Below are 17,153 nucleotides of genomic sequence, written 5' to 3'. Positions count from 1 at the left end.
CACTCTGATTCGTCTATTCGACAAGCTTCTCCTGCTGTTGGTTCACACACAGCATGTGGTTCTTGTTCAGTATGTGGCATAATGATCCACGCTTCGGCTATATTTTTTTTCTAAACTCAATTTCACTTTTGTTTTGAAACACAATACTGATTGTTCCTCCACAGGCATCATCTACATTTTACAATGTCCATGTAACCTTTGGTACGTCGGGAAGACCCAACGATCTTTGAGGCCATGTCTTGTTGAACATCGTTCATGTTTAAATAAAAGTCGTTTGACAGCTCCTCTTGTTGCCCACTGTTTGGAATTCTCACATTCTTTCGACACTTTAAAAAGCTTGGGTTCTAGAGCAGCTTCGTCCCAAATGGCGAGGCGGTGACTTCAATGCATCACTTCAGCAAGCTGAGTAGAGCTGGATTCACCGGCTGAATACACTACATCCTGCAGGACTTAACAGATCATTGGACCTTCATGTTTTCCTTTGAATCAGCCGCCTGATGTTTACTGTTACAAGGTAACCAGATCTTGTTACGTCATGACATCATCCCGTGGTTCGAGCGCGGGCTATTTAATCTTTTGAACTGGTTTGATGCGGTCTCTGTCCCACGTTTTGGATATCTTTTGTGAGACCCTGCGTCCATCTACAAGTTGTTTTCCCATCGAATAAGCTAAGTAGTGACTTCTTTAAAATACATTTTTTGATACTTTTTTTTATACCTGTTCTGTTTATTGTTCACAGATACATTAGAACCTTGTTCAAATTCTTTAAATACCCCTGAGGAAGCTATGCTCCATAGCGAAACACCGGCTGCTGTCGGGTTTTGAATGTTTCTTCTTTGTGATTCAATTATTCTAAGTCGGGACACTGGCTAAAAATTCATCTTGTTTTAAAAATCATTATTAAGCGTTCCAGCGTTTAAAAATCATTATCAAGCGTTCCAGCAGTATATGCCGCAAATGATTAGTAGACCGGATGGTTCTTCAGTGCATAGAACACGTCGCCTGGCTTTCTGATGTGGCATATACCAACATTTAAATATACCAATATTTAAATATATTTCTTAAACATATCTCTTACTCTTTGATGGGACATTAGTCATTAGTAGCGGTGCCTTTTTTCACGTTTTGCACCAATTTTCTGACATGCGCCTGTTTATGCGTGCATGTTATACAATCTGCTACCCACGTGTACATGTGCGCATGATTTTATATTGATGCGTGCATGTGCTTGTGAATGCCGCCTCGAGCATGTAAGTAGGGGATTTTAGTAGATGTGCGCGGTGATACATTAAGCCTATTTGCCAGTTCCCCCCACTTTGCTCCAGTAAAAGACTTCCTAAACTCCCTAACTGGTGCCCCTGTTATCCTAACCCCAACCCTTAAAACCTCGCTAACTACCATTTTTTAAAAATGTATCTACTTACAGGCAGTCCCATAGCAGAAGCAAGTTACGTGGTTGTGGAATCGCGGCGTGCAGTAGTGCACGTAACTGACTTCATGCTGCAGTCCCAGCCTGCCCATGCCCCGAGCATACCACACTCTTGTCCCACCCTTTTTGGCAAACCTTTTTTATCTGCATACTGGGAGATACGTGTATGGCCGCAGGCCTTTTAAAATCTGCGAGGCGTATCCCCTGGTTTTGCCATACACAACCCTTTTAAATTTAGAAGCCTACATTTATGTGAATTTTCAGTTGAAACCTGAGACCCCTAGTTTTGGGGGAAAAAGGTGCCTTTCTTAGGGACTTAACTTATATGCCTAAATTTAGAAGCTCAGCTTTTTTGAATATTGGCTCTCTTGTGCCTACATTCCATACAAAGTTTGAAAGGTTTTTTGGTTTTGTTTTTTTTTTAAACACACCTGGAATTCTTCATCGACATAATAGAGAGAGAAAAGGAAAATACTAATTCTATTTTTTTTCTGAGGAGAATTGAACAGAAAAAAATGAGAGAAGAGATGGGTGAAGGGGGATATGATAGAGATGTTTAAAACCATGAGTGGTCTAGAACGGGTAAATGTGAATCGGTTATTTACTCTTTCGGATAATAGAAAGACTAGGGGGCACTCCATGAAGTTAGCATGTGGCACATTTAAAACTAATCGGAGAAAGTTCTTTTTCACTCAACGCACAATTAAACTCTGGAATTTGTTGCCAGAGGATGTGGTTAGTGCAGTTAGTGTAGCTGTGTTTAAAAAAGGATTGGACAAGTTCTTGGAGGAGAAATCCATTACCTGCTATTAATTAAGCTGACTTAGAAAATAACCACTGCTATTACTAGCAACAGCAACAGTAACATGGAATAGACTTAGTTTTTGGGTACTTGCCAGGTTTTTATGGCTTGGATTGGCCACTGTTGGAAACAGGATGCTGGGCTTGATGGACCCTTGGTCTGACTCAGTATGGCATGTTATGTTCTTATACAATTAAAGAATGAAAGAAACCATGAAAAGATATGAAAAATGCATCAATGCCAGATATAGCAAGCAAAAACATTCTTTCACTTCAGTGAAAGAAAATGGAATGAAGAGGCCACGTGGGAACACCCGCATATGCTCAGAAAAGACTTCTAGGTCTTTCTGAGCTCAGTGAGAGCACAGTCCATGTCAGCGCCATATGATGACATCACCCCATTGTGTGGCTGAATTTGTTCTGCTTGTCCATGGAAAAACATTACACCTTCTTCAAATAATATTAAAAAGAAGGAGACAGATTAAACCCTCGATTGTTTGCTTGGTGAAAAGCTTTAAAATAAATATAAAAAAAAAAAAAAAAAAAGAGAGAGACACGCCATGAAACTAATAACCAGCAGATTCAAAACACATCTTAGAAAATCCTTTTCACTGTGTGCATTATCAAGCGGTAGAATCTGTTGGCAGAGAATGAGATCAAGGTGACCAGTATAGTGGGGTTTAAAAGAGGATTGGATATGTTCCTGGAGGAAAAGTCGATAACACATTATTAGCCAGGTATATTAAAGAAAGCTACTACTATTCCTGGGACTGACTAACTGGAATTAAATCTACTTTATGTGATGGGCCAGATTCTTGAGACATAAATTGGCCACTGTGAGAGAGAGGATGCTGGGCTCAGTGGACCTTGGTCTGACCCAGCATGGTAATTCTTATGTACTCTCTCACACTAGTTGGAAAATAACAGGTTTCAACATGCTGTACATACAGGATGCAGGGCTATGACCTGTTCAGCAATTCTCATTAGCTGGTGTAAAAAAATAAATCCCTAAACAATTTATGAAATGTTAAGACAAGAAACAGAAAGGTAGAAAATGCCACAAAAAGCAAAGGAAAAGAAAGAATAAGCATTAGAACAAATAAATGAAAAATACAAAAAACGCTTTCAAACTTCACACCCAAACAAAATTTTGAAATGGTTATGTCTGTGCATCCTTGACCTCTGCCCATGAATAAATCAACTATCAATAATGAGACTTGGCTAAGTAATTATTACAGCTATCTGCTGCTCATAGGATAAAAAAAGTGAGTATCACGTTACAGCATATCCAGTAAGATTTTTTTTTTTTAACCTGTACATACCTGTACATACAGGTAGATAGCAGCATGAATTGCATGGGGTGACATTATCTGACAGTGTTGTCACAGACCCTGGTATCAGAGCTCAGTATAACTTTACTAAGAATGTGTGGGAGCTCCTGTGTGCATGCATGTATGCTGCCTCATGAGCCCCTCAGTATCTTCCAGAGCTTAACCTTTGTCTAGGTAGTCAACTCTCCAGGAAGGCAGGCAGGTACTAAGCATGGCTAATTAATCCTGCTGTCTACATTGTTTACAGGTAAGCAAACTTTCTTTCTTCATCAACAAGTAGGAATGAATTATCCATAATGCAAAGGGAGTCACAAGCTGAGGGCTGACAGGACAAGCAATTACTTTAAGACAACCTAACTTCACCAAGTGGAGAGTGTACTACTAGAAGGGCCAGCTGTGCAGAATTGCTTGCCCAAAGTTACTGTCACCTCGGGACATGCTGTCCAGGCAGTAGTGGGAGATGAAAGTGTGAACAGATGAACTACTTAGCAGCACTGCAGATGTCATCAGTGAAAGTGGCACTCCGATAAGTAACTGAAATCGCCATGGCTCTCACTTGACGAACCTTGACAGAGTTTGAATTCTATAAACCAGCCAGTGTGTAACAGTGCACTACACAATCCAGTAGACCAGTGTTAACCAACCTTTTTTGTGTCATGGAACACTCAGCAAAGAGTTCATTTCATTGTGGCACACCACCACCCTCACAATCATCATCTTCTCTTCCCGGTCATCCCGCCTCTGGCATCATCACCATCCCTCTATCTCTATCCCTTGCTGTCATCACCATCCTTTCTTTTCTCCCACCCCTGGCACCATCACCTTCTTTTCCTTCAACCCTCTTATCATCATCTTATCCTCCCTTCCTTCTTCCCTCTTCCCCATCATCCTGGCATCACCTTCTTTTCTTTCCCCTGATATCAGCACTTTATCTTCTCTTCTCTCCCCCCCCCCCCACCACACCCTGGCATCATCTCCATCCCTCTCCCTTGACAATTCTGGCATCATCGCCACCTTCCCTCTCCCTCCACCCATATGGGATCACCATATGGCATCACCTTCCCTCTCCCTCCACCCATATGGCATCACCTTCCCTCTCCCTTCACCCTTCTGGTATCACTATTATCTTCTCTTCCCTTTCTCCTGTCACGACCTTGTTTCCTTCCCTCTCCCTCTCCCTCTCCCCCAACCCCTCTCCCTTCACTCCCTGGCATCATTACTACCTTCTCCCTCTACCCACCTGACATTACCACTTTCTCTTCCCTTTCCTCTCTCTCCACCCTTCTAGCAACATCACCACCACCACCACCTTCTCTTGACTCTCCCCGGCATCATCTTCTTCTTCCCTGGTCTCCTTCGCCACCCCTTGGAATCATCCTCACTTTCTCTTCCCTTCCCTACACCCCTCTAGCTCCATCATAACCTTAATCTTCCCTCTCCCCTGGTATTACCACCTTCTTCTATTCCCTCTCCCTCTGGTATATCATCACCTTCCTTGTCCAGCTATCCAGCCCCAGTCTAGCCCTCGTGATCATCTTACCTATTCCCCAACCTCTGCCATCATTCCCTTACCTTCCCTCATTTCCCAGGCATCATTACCTTCCCTCTCCCTCACACCCTATGGCACATTTAGCTGTTTCTCCACCCCCACCCCCCCCCTCCGGAGCCAGCAGAAGTCTGAGCAGCACTTTACTGCTGCTCCCTCCTCTGCCTGCTTGCCTCTGCAAGGAGGCTAGCGTGTCTTGCAAGAGAGAGCTAGCAGAGAGGAAAGCAACATCAATAGATAGGCACTGTTCTGTCGCCCTCTGCTGGCAGGAGGACATCCTGCAGGCTAGCAAGAAAGAAAGACGGAAGAATGCCAGCTCCACCTCTTTTTCATTGCCGGCTCTTCTCGCGGCACACCCGCAGGTCGGTCACTGAACATTGGTTGAGAAACACTACGCTTGACAAATAGATAAAGTTCATTTGGCAACTGTCCTTTCCGTGCTGTTGGTATCAAAGGATCAATTGAGAAACTTGGAGGAATCACAGCTAGCCTCCCCTCACCACCCCCTCCCCAGTTAAGGCAACTTCTAAAATCATTGTCCCCCACCCCCAACACCTTTTTGAAAGCTCTTTCTTTGCCGGGATCACCGTATGCTGTGATCTTTACAGCTTCCAATGCTTTCCTTACCCTCTTTATGGTCTCCAGTTTAAGGTGTAGAGTTTCTGTACCCTGGGGGACATCTTGTCATAGTTGTAGCAGTTGGAATCGTCAGGGCCTGGGCCCAGGCAGCAATAAGCAGATGGTGTGCATATCTGTACTGGACATTCGACTCCCACACATACAGGCCTTGGAGCCGCTGAGCACGGGCTTCTTGGCCTTAGACTAAGTCACACGTTTCTTTTTTTTTGTTTGTTTAATTGAGAACTGAAAAGTTCTGTTTGAGGGGCTGCCAAGGAAGTGACAAGAAAAAAGGAAAGCAATGAGGTAGTAACCGGGCACAAGGCCAAAATCTGAAAAAGCTTAAAAGAGTTATTGGGACACATCCCTGCAGTAGTTTGGATGAAGAAAAACTGAAGGGCTCATGACGCAGCGCATGTGCACGGAATTCCTGCACCTGCTCAGTAAAATTTCATTGATCTCTGAGAGCTGGGTCTGTGTTGGCGCTGTCTGATGACATCACTCATGTTATAGCTAATTTACGCTTGCTTGTTGACAAAGAAAAGATATTACTGCAATACGCAGCAGGGACAATCATTCCCAGCAGTCGAGTTCATATTCACAGTATTTTGTTAAATACCTCAGCTGCAGTTTTCAATTAAACAGTACTGCTTTTATACCATAGCTTCATTACAAACAAGGCAAATGTGACGGGAGACTGAGCACCTTGTAAATGCCATCGTATCTGTTGCCTTCTTCTGGTGCATATTTGCTGATCCTTCTTCCTTTTGAACTGCGCACCACCCGGACTGGCTTACCAGCTCTCCAGTTTTTAGATTCAGCGCCGTCTTTATCATTCAGGGGGGCATCACAGTTTAGGGCCAGTGCCCTAAAAGTATATAGGAAAAATAAAAAAATTAAATAAATCTGCATACTTTAACATCAGAGTACAGAGCCCTGGTCAAAGCACTGCGAAACTGGCAAGCAATTTCATTCAAAATAACAAAATTCTCTCTGGACTACTGTGCCTAGTCACATCTTTTATATAAAAGGCACTATAACCTGTGCTCCTGTATTCCTGTAGTTAACATTTCAATATTTTGCAGCAAGCGTTAGCAATTTCTGTGGCAAATCTTTCAAAATTGTGGCAATTTGGCAGATTTGCATAATTTTAAATGTATTTGCGTATTAATGTAGATTTATATTTTAATTTATAAAAATGAAGTTCTTTTCTGTGTTCAGTTAATGTAAGTGCTTCTTTATTAGAGGAAAAGGAATCTTAGTCACTGGAGCCGGAGGGGGAAGGGGCTGGTGGGGGGGGGGGGGGGGGTGTCTGGAAATGGGGAGAGAGGGAATCTCAAAAGAGGGAAATGAAGAAGAGATATCAGGAGGATTTAAGGCATAGAGAATACAGACACAGAGTGAGGAGAAGGAAAGCGGGGAGAAGAAGAAACCGGATCAAAGGTGGGAGGAGAGAGAGGATCTGGGGTCAGGAGAGGAAGGAATGGTCCACGCACACCATTCCTCCAGAAGCTGATTCTCTCACTCATTCTCCACGCCCACTCCAGTCTGCTCAACCTCAGTCACTATTCTTCAAACACATTCCTTCAATATCCTCATTCATAGAGCATAGCACCTCCAAACCCCTCACTCACTAACATATGAAGTTGTCATATTGGATCAGAAAGAGGGTCCATTAAGCCCAGCATCCTATTTCCAACAGTGGCCAATTCAGGATGTGAATTTGTGGGAAATAAAAAACATTAAATAAATCCCAAGCTACTAATGCCGGTAATAAGCAGTGGCTATTCCCTAAGTCAGCTTGGTTAATAGTTTATGAACTTCTCCTCCAGGAACTTATGAAAACATTTTTTAATCCCAGCTACATTGCCTTTACAATGTCCTCCGGCAATGAATTCTAGAGCTTAATTGTGCGTTGGGTGAAAAATAATTTTCTCCAATTTGTTTTAAATGTGCTACTTGCTAACTTCATGGAGTTCCCCCTAGTCCTTGTATTATCTGGTGGGCGTGAGGATCGCCTGGTAACATGCCTACCTGGTGCAAAGGTGGCAGACCTCACGTGTCACCTAGATAGGATTTTAGACAGTGCTGGGGAGGAGACGGCTGTCGTGGTACATGTGGGCACCACGACATAGGAAAATGTGGGAGGGAGGTTCTGGAAGCCAAATGTAGTCTCTTAGGTAGAAAGCTTAAATCCAGAACCTACAGGGTAGCATTCTCTGAAATGCTCCCTGTTCACGCGCAGGTCCCCAGAGGAAGGCAGAGCTCTGGAGTCTCAATGTGTGATGAGACGATGGTGCAAGGAAGAGGGATTCAGTTTTGCAAGGAACTGGGGAACCTTTTGGGGAAGGGGGAGTCTCTTTCGAAGGGATGGGCTCCACCTTAACCAGGGTGGAACCAGACTGCGCTATCCTTTAAAAAGGAGATAGAGCAGCTTTAAAACTAGAACAAAGGGGAAAGCTGACAGTCAATCAGCAGCGCATGCTTCGGAGGGAGGTGTCTTCAAAGGATACTAATGAAGCATTAGAATTAGGGCATCCCAACAGTGAGGTTCCAATAATAAGAAAAGTAGTCCAAGTACCTGTAACCAACTCAACTGAGCTAAAAAAAATTCTAACTTATCCCTATCAATTAAAAAGCAGAATGAAAATACAAACAAAAACAAACTTTGAAATGTTTATATGCTAATGCCAGAAGTCTAAGAAGTAAGATGGGAGAATTAGAATGTATAGCAGTGAACGATGACGACGTAATTGGCATCTCAGAGTCATGGTGGAAGAAGAATAACCAATGGGACAGTGCTATACCAGGGTACAAATTATATCGCAATGACAGAGAGGAGCATCAGGGAGGGTGTGTAGCGCTTTATGTCCGGGATGGCACAGAGTCCAACAGGATAAACATGCTGCATGAGACTAAATGCACAACCAAATCTTTAAGGGTAGAAATCCCTTGTGTGTAGGGGAAGAGTACAGTGATAGGAGTATTCTACTGTCGACCTGGCCAAGATGGTGAGACAGACAATGAAATGCTAAGAGAAATTAGGGAAGCTAACCAAATTGGTAGTGTGGTAATAATGGGAGATTTCAATTACCCCAATATTGACTGGGTAAAAGTATCATCAGGTCATGCTAGAGAGACAAAATTCCTGGATGGAATAAATGACAATTTTATGGAGCAATTGGTTCAGGAACCGACAAGAGAGGGAGCAATTTTAGATCTAATTCTCAGTGGAGCACAGGATTTGGTGAGAGAGGTAACGGTGGTGGGGCCGCTTGGCAATAGTGATCATAATATGATCAAATTTGAATTAATCACTGGAAGGGGGACTGTAAGCAAATCCACAGCTCTCATGCTAAACTTTCAAAAGGGAAACTTTGATAAAATGAGAAAAATAGTTAGAAAAAAATCTGAAAGGAGCATCTACAAAGGTAAAAAGTGTGTAAGAGGCGTGGTCATTGTTAAAAAATACCATCCTAGAAGCACAGTCCAGATTTATTCCACACATTAAGAAAGGTGGAATGAAGGCAAAACGATTACCGGCATGGTTAAAAGGTGAGGCGAAAGAAGTTATTTTAGCCAAAAGATCTTCATTCAAAAATTGGAAGAAGGATCCAACAGAAGAAAACAAGATAATGCATAAGTGTTGGAAAGTTAAACATAAGACAGGCTAAGAGAGAATTTGAAAAGAAGTTGTCTGTCGAGGCAAAAACTCACAGTAAAAACTTTTAAAATATATCTGAAGCAGAAAGCCTGTGAGGGAGTCAGTTGGGCCATTAAATGATCAAGGGATTAAAGGGGCACTTAGAGAAGATATGGCCATCGCGGAAAGATTAAACGATTTCTTTGCTTTGGTGTTTACTGAAGAGGATGTTGGGGAGATACCCATTCTGGAGAAAGTTTTCATGGGTAATGATTCAGATAGACTGAACCAAATCACGGTGAACCTAGAAGATGTGGTAGGCCTGACTGACACACTGAAGAGTAGTAAATTACCTGGACCGGATGGTATACACCCCAGGGTTCTAAAGGAACTAAAAAATGAAATTTCAGACCTATTAGTAAAAATTTGTAACCTATCATTAAAATCATCCATACTTGAAGACTGGAGGGTGGCTAATGTGACCCCAATATTTAAAAAGGGCTCCAGGGACGATCTGGGAAACTATAGACCAGTTAGCCTGATTTCAGTGCCAGGAAAAATAGTGGAAAGTGTTCTAAATATCAAAATCACAGAACATATAGAAAGACATGGTTTAATGAAACAAAGTCAGCATGGCTTTACCCAAGGCAAGTCTTGCCTCACAAATCTGCTTCACTTTTTTGAAGGAGTTAATAAACATGTAGATAAAGGTGAACCGGTAGATGTAATATATTTGGATTTTCAGAAGGAGTTTGACAAGGTTCCTCATGAGAGGCTTCTAGGAAAAGTAAAAAGTCATGGGATAGGGTGGCGATGTCCTTTCGTGGATTACAAACTGGCTAAAAGACAGGAAACAGAGAGTAGGATTAAATGGACAATTTTCTCAGTGGAAGGGAGTGGGCAGTGGAGTGTCTCAGGGATCTACATTGGGACCCGTACTTTTCAATATATTTATAAATAATCTGGAAAGAAATACAACAAGTGAGGTAATCAAATTTGCAGATGATACAAAATTGTTCAGAGTAGTTAAATCACAAGCAGATTGTGATAAATTGCAAGAAGTCCTTCTGAGACTGAAAAATTGGACATCCAAATGGCAGATGAAATTTAATGTGGATAAGTGCAAGGTGATGCATATAGGGAAAAATAACCCATGCTATAGTTATACAATGTTAGGTTCCATATTAGGAGCTACCACCCAAGAAAGAGATCTAGGCATCACAGTGGATAACACATTGAAATCGTCGGTTCAGTTTGCTGCGGCAGTCAAAAAAGCCAACAGAATGTTAGGAATTATTAGAAAGGGAATGGTGAATAAAACAGAAAATGTCATAATGCTTCTATATCGCTCCATGGTGAGACTGCACCTTGAATACTGTGTACAATTCTGGTCGCCGCATCTCATAAAAGATATAATTGTGATGGGGAAGGTACAGAGAAGGGCTACCAAAATGATAAGGGGAATGGAACAGCTACTTGCCAGGTTCTTATGGCCTGGATTGGCCACTGTTGGAAACAGGATGCTGGGCTTGATGGACCCTTGGTCTGACCCAGTATGGCATTTTCTTATGTTCTTATCTTATGTTCTTATGTTCCCCTATGAGGAAAGACTAAAGAGGTTAGGACTTTTCAGCTTGGAGAAGAGACTGAGGGGGGGATATGATAGAGATGTTTAAAATCATGAGAGTTCTAGAACGGGTAAATGTGAATCGGTTATTTACTCTTTCGGATAATAGAAAGACTAGGGGGCACTCCATGAAGTTAGCAGGTGGCACATTTAAAACTAATCGGAGAAAGTTCTTTTTCACTGAACGCACAATTAAACTCTGGAATTTGTTGCCAGAGGATGTGGTTAGTGCAGTTAGTATAGTTGTGTTTAAAAAAGGATTGGATAAGTTCTTGGAGGGGAAGTCCATTACCTGCTATTAATTAAGTTGCCTTGGAAAATAGCCACTGCTATTACTAGCAACGGTAACATGGAATAGACTTAGTTTTTGGTTAATTGCCAGGTTCTTATGGCCTGGATTGGCCACAGTTGGAAACAGGATGCTCGGCTTGATGGACCCTTGGTCTGACCCAGTATGTTCTTATGTTCTTAATAAGTAGACCCCCCTTCCCCCCAAATAGTAGTAGTATAAGTAGCCCCCTGGCTCCTCTTCACACTCCCAAAAGTAGGAAAAATAGCAAGGCAGCCTCCTCTCGTCCCCCTTTCCCCATCCCATACCCACCAAACCTATAACATTAGTAGAGGCTCCCATGTCGGGGCTGGGCCACCCCCTCGCACCCAGCCCAGTTAGCGCCATTTTTCAAAATGGTGCAAACCTGACCTTGCCCCAGCCATGTGACTGGGACAAGGTCCAGGGATCGGACCTCAGCCCCATGCTCCAGGGACTGCCCTTTAACATGATGGCAGTACCAGGAAGCTGGGGCCATCGCTGTGTTCAAGGGTCACTAGGCATGTTCTTCTGCCCTATGGCGTTTGGCCACAAGACAAAAAAAGTGCCAAAAAAGCTGCAATCTTTTTACGGGGAAGGGGTCCCACTATTGTGGCAAACCCCCCCTGCAATAGTAGGACCTCTCCTGCAAAACAACTTTGCGACTTAGTGCTTCTTGGCCTTAGGTACCTAAATCTAGGTAAATGAACTGCAGGTTAAATACAGGTCCCTAAGTTTTAAGTCCCTAAATGTAGATGTATTTTCAGTTTAGCACTTAGGTGCTTAAATCTGATTGAGAATATTCCTAAAATTTGGCAAAGCATTTTTTGAAAATTGATCCTTATGGATTTATTTATAGGTTTATCAGCAAATATACCTTCCATGAAAGCAAAGACTAACTATGAATCTACAGAAGAACAAGATATTTCCAAGCAGCTTTTTAAAAAATGTGCACATAGAAGTCCAGTTATGATCAAATACTCAAATTTAGAATATTTTCATGTTCATGGAAGTCACAATAATAAGAGGCTCACAATTTGTTCTCTTGTCTTCCCCATTTTATCTCCCTGTCTTCCTTCTTGGGATGTATGCTCAGGTAATGCAGGTTCTTCTTAACTAACCACATGCTAGAAAGTTTTTCCTTACTCCTCCGTGAGGCAGGGTTGCCCTTGTGGCAAAATTAATCAATCTGCCATGATTTGGGCATATCACCTCTGTGGTCGGTCACCCTCTGAGCCCATTTACAGAACACTGAAACATAAGCCTCTTGTAAGGCAGCACTGTGTGAAACACTGGCCCAGAATAACAATTTAAAAATGAAAACAAAACAAAACATTTTTGGAAATCAGTAAATTAATGCCTTATTATTTTTGGAGCCCTACGTTTATATGCATTTTCTATGTTAAAATATGTTTCTTTTATTTAGGCAAGGGAGATCATTAAAGTGAGGATTTAGTAAATTTTAATGCCAAAAACTCCGAAAATAGATTTAAAAGACTGGAAAAGCACAATTTTTTAATATCTTTCTGATCATGAAGTGTCAAGATATTTCATTAACTTTAAAAACATTCTTAATGATCACCAAGGATATGCAAGACAAAAGTTTGCTCATCCAAAGAGGATGCATTAAATATGGCATGTAACATATGATGGAAAGTCCTACTTACTGATGTAGTTTATTAAAAAGGAATTTATTGGCAATCATGTAATGTGCTACTCACTAAAAAGCATAAAGTGAATGGTGTATAAAAAGCAGGATTTACCTCAGCCAGTAACAGGCTGACCACCTCACAGTGCATAAAGGATGGTCCGTGACTTACCTCACACTCCCTCTCTTCCTCTCCACCCCCACCATAGATGAATAAAAGCCCTACTGCTGGCTGAGTGACACCTCCACCCCCACACCTTAAACCGAAATTATCCAAGTGGCTCCAAACCCTGTTGCTCCTCATGAGGCGAAAGTGTGCAGGTCAGCCGGCACCATTTTCCTCTCATCATAGCAAGTGGGGCAAGAGAGAGCAAGGATCTCAACTGCCCCCAAGATGCTTTCTGGTGCATCAGCTGAGGTAGGGGTGTGTGTGTGCATGTGCTCATGCACATGTGGCTGGTATCAGGGCTTCGAGCGCCTTGGATGATCTCCGGAGAAGACAGCATGGGTTGTCTGGTCCACAGATCTTTATTCATTCGGAGGCTGCTGGAATCGCTGCCATAAATAGCCTTTTTTTGCACAATTGGGGGAAGGAGGCCAACACTCAACAGCAGATGCATAAGCCTGTGGATGCTCTTGCTAAAAGTTAGTTTTACCACTTAGCCAGTGAGTTAGTTAATGCAAATCATGTTTCTTAACGCAATTGTTTGTAATTCATTTTCATATTAATGAGCTGGTTTGCATGAATTTGCATATTTATTTAAACAATTTATATTCCAATGATCTGCAAATCTCAGTGGCTTACAATAAAACATACACAATAAAATACAACGGCAAAACAAAGGGACTAAACTGACAAGTTATCCAACAAATCTCATACGATGCAGCTCAACAGATTTTTCACATTAATGTGTTTCAGTACATAGTCCCGTAAGTGTATGATCACAACTTCCTATGTTTTCTCCTTGCAACTTACCTATTCATGTGGGTTAATGTTTGATCAAATGAATGTTCTCCAATCCTTTTATTCCCAGAAAGATCTCTACCACCACTTCCCGTGTAAGTGAATTCATCTCCTCGGTCCTGCAAGAAAAAAACATCCTTTGTTTTAAACCTTCGGATTACGAGTGGCTTACCTGGACTCCTAATGGCTCTGGACAAACTTTATGTATCTGACCCCTCCTTTGCCAGAGACAATGATATTAAGACACAGAGCTGGGAGTTGAGAGCTCTAGTCTACTCTGGCGCTGTCAGCCAGCTGCTCTAAATCTCCTGAGATTAAATATTCTGCTGCAAGAGGTCTGCTTTCCTGTTAACCGCTGGTATGGTCACTAACTGAGCACTATTATCTTATGCACAGTATTCGTTTTGTGTATTATGTAATGTGAACTATTGTAAACCGCTTTTGTTGTCTGACAGGTTATGTGGTATATTAATTTTATAAATAAATAAGTTTGCAATACAGAGTGAGTTCTCCCATTTTGTAACTATGAGTTAAAATGCTTAGTACATCTTAGAACATTTTGCCCTTGGTGTCAATGATCCTACTTGTTTCTGCGATCAAATTTGCCTGGAAACAAATTATTAATTAGTACACCATTCTTCATCTCTTTTCAGAAACTTTGACAACATAATAAAACTACTTTATTACAGGATAACCGAGAACGTAAATGTACAAAAATAGCCATTTTTAAGTTAGAATAAAACAAGTTTGCTTACCTGTAAACAGGGTTCTCTATAAATAGCAGGATGAGCTGGCCATAACAAGTGAGTGACATCATCAATGGCACAGACATGGATCCAGCAATCAGAGCTTAGTAAAGACTTTACTGAACATGCATAGGACTTTCAGCCCATGCACCCTTCTCGTGAGACCCTCAATCTCTTCCAGAGCTTAAGCTTTTGTAAGGGAGTCAACTCTCCAAGGGAGATGGGCAGATATTACACATGGCTCATTCATCCTGCTGTCTACAGAGAACCCAGCTTTACAGGTAAGATTGCTTTCCCTGTAGACAAACAGGCAAGAAATAGCCATAACGTGTGAGGAGTCTGAAGCTGAGGGTTGCCCAGAAGAAACATTTAAAAACATTAACTGGAGCACGGAGAGAACAAGCTGGACAGAACTGCTTGCCCAAAATTGTCATCTTGGGACACTACAGTAGTGAGATATGAAGGTGTGAACAGATGGCCAAGTAGCAGCTTTGCAGATGTCGTCACTGGAAGTGGCCCTGAGGTAAGCCACTGAAGTCGCCATGGCTTTCTTTTACTTGATAAACCTTGATAGCGTCTGTAATCTGTAAACCCCGACAGTGTGCAACTGCCCTTCCCATTCTATTAGGATCAAAGATAAGCTTGATATGTTGAGCCCTTTTTAAGTAATATGTCAGAGGGCTCTCTTCCAGTGCAAGGGTCAAGAACCCATTCTCTTCTCTGCACGTGTGATCTTGGAAACAATGCAGATAGCAGAATGGCTTGATTAATGTGAAACTCCGATACCATTTTCAGAAAGAACCTGGGATTGTTTTTCACCCTATTGTTGTGACTATGAAACTCAAAATGAATTGATCCTACTTCTTCCCTTTCCTGTTTGTGAAGGGACTCCCTTTGAGGAGCTTACTAACTCATGGTGAGGACTTTTTTGGATAAAACTATAAGTGAAAATTAAGATTTAACATACAAATGACTTTACAACCATAAATACTGTAGTGCTACTCTGCCACATAATGAAGTAGTTACTGTATTAAGTACAATGGTTAAAATTTTACAGGTTTATAAATATAAGGGTTGTTTTTAAATTTTTTTTTAAAAGCCCCATGAGGGAATTAGCAGTAACTGCTTTTTACATATATCAGATTCTATGTACTGTATTCTCAAGTGCCTAAAATGTTTCATTAGTCCATAATTGGCCCTCAGCCCAACTCTAAGATCCAAGTTTGATTCTGAAGCTTGAATCCATTCTCAGACCTACTCCAAAATGAGTCCCCCATTCACTCAAGGAGGACAATAAGGTGGTCTATATTCAACAGCATTTAGCTGGATAACCTGCGAGTTATTTAGCTAAATGCATACTTTTGAATATTTCCACCACTTATGTGGCTAGAGTTTAGTAGCATAACTCATTATATCTGGCTAAAATTTAGGAGGATAATGTAGAGCAATCTGGCATGGAGTTAAATTAGCTGGGTAAGTTATCACATGGACCATGGCTGCCATATGACCTAGCATTTGTATAAAGTTTCTGGCTGATATCGCTGTCTGGTTCTGAAAAGGTCAGATAACCTGTATTAGCTTTTTTATCTTTGAAGAGGAACATAGGTTTTTCCTCCACTTGAGTCTTCAAGTTCATTCCTATAAACTCAAGCTAATAAGATGGTGTTAAATGAGATTTTTCATAATTTAGAACAAATCTGAGAGAGATGGGAGTGCAGATTGTGAAATCTGTACACACGTTCACCTCTTGTAAGGATCTGCTCCAATATTAAGCAATCGTCTAAGTATGGAAGCACTAAGACATTGCTTTTTCTTAAGTAGGCCACCATTTTGCAAAAACGCTTGAGACTGCCACAAATCCATATAAGAAAACCTTGTATTGATAATGTTGATCTTCTCTTATATTTTCTGTGTTCTGGGTGAATAGGAATTATGAGTGTAAGCATCTTCAAGGACTAAAGAAGTTAACCAATCATTTATGTCCAAGTGGAGAAGACAGCTAGGGATGGAATTTGTATTGTTTGCTTAGTTTTCTCAAATCTAGAATTGGACTTCAGCCTTCTGATTTCTTGGGAACTAGGAAGCATCCTGAGTAGAACTTTTATTTCTCTCTGATATTGGAACTGTCTCTATTCCATGTGCCAACAAAATAGATTTTTTTTTGTTTTAGAATAGTCAACTGTTCCCTAGCAAACTGATGTGGGGAATGTGGAAACATAGGAGGAAGTGTTCAGAAATTTAATCTGTACCCTTTTGTAGGGATGTGAATCGTTTTTTGACGATTTAAAATATCGTCCGATATATTTTAAATCGTCAAAAATCGTTAGAGCCGCGATACAATAACAATTCCCCCGATTTATCGTCAAAAAAATCGTAAATCAGGGGGAGGGCGGGAAAACCGGCACACTAAAACAACCCTAAAACCCACCCCGACCCTTTAAAATAAATCCCCCACCCTCCCGAACCCCCCCAAAATGCCTTAAATTACCTGGG

General features: G+C 41.5%; 1 protein-coding gene across 4 annotated transcripts in view; it reads right to left on the bottom strand.

Moving 5' to 3' along the window:
• Window positions 1-17,153, bottom strand: part of UHRF2 (ubiquitin like with PHD and ring finger domains 2) — a 419,355-nt gene that overhangs the window by 70,769 nt on the left and 331,433 nt on the right. For all 4 annotated transcript variants that reach the window (XM_029614091.1, XM_029614082.1, XM_029614073.1 and 1 more), the window contains 2 exons: window positions 13,927-14,033; window positions 6,431-6,593 (listed from right to left, as the gene is read on the bottom strand). In XM_029614091.1, the coding sequence (XP_029469951.1) occupies window positions 6,431-6,593; window positions 13,927-14,033 (270 nt within the window). The remainder of the gene's footprint in view (window positions 1-6,430; window positions 6,594-13,926; window positions 14,034-17,153) is intronic.

Source organism: Rhinatrema bivittatum, chromosome 1, assembly GCF_901001135.1.
Source record: "Rhinatrema bivittatum chromosome 1, aRhiBiv1.1, whole genome shotgun sequence".
In the NCBI taxonomy this organism is placed as follows: domain Eukaryota; kingdom Metazoa; phylum Chordata; class Amphibia; order Gymnophiona; family Rhinatrematidae; genus Rhinatrema; species Rhinatrema bivittatum.
This window is presented reverse-complemented; position numbering and strand designations above follow the sequence as displayed.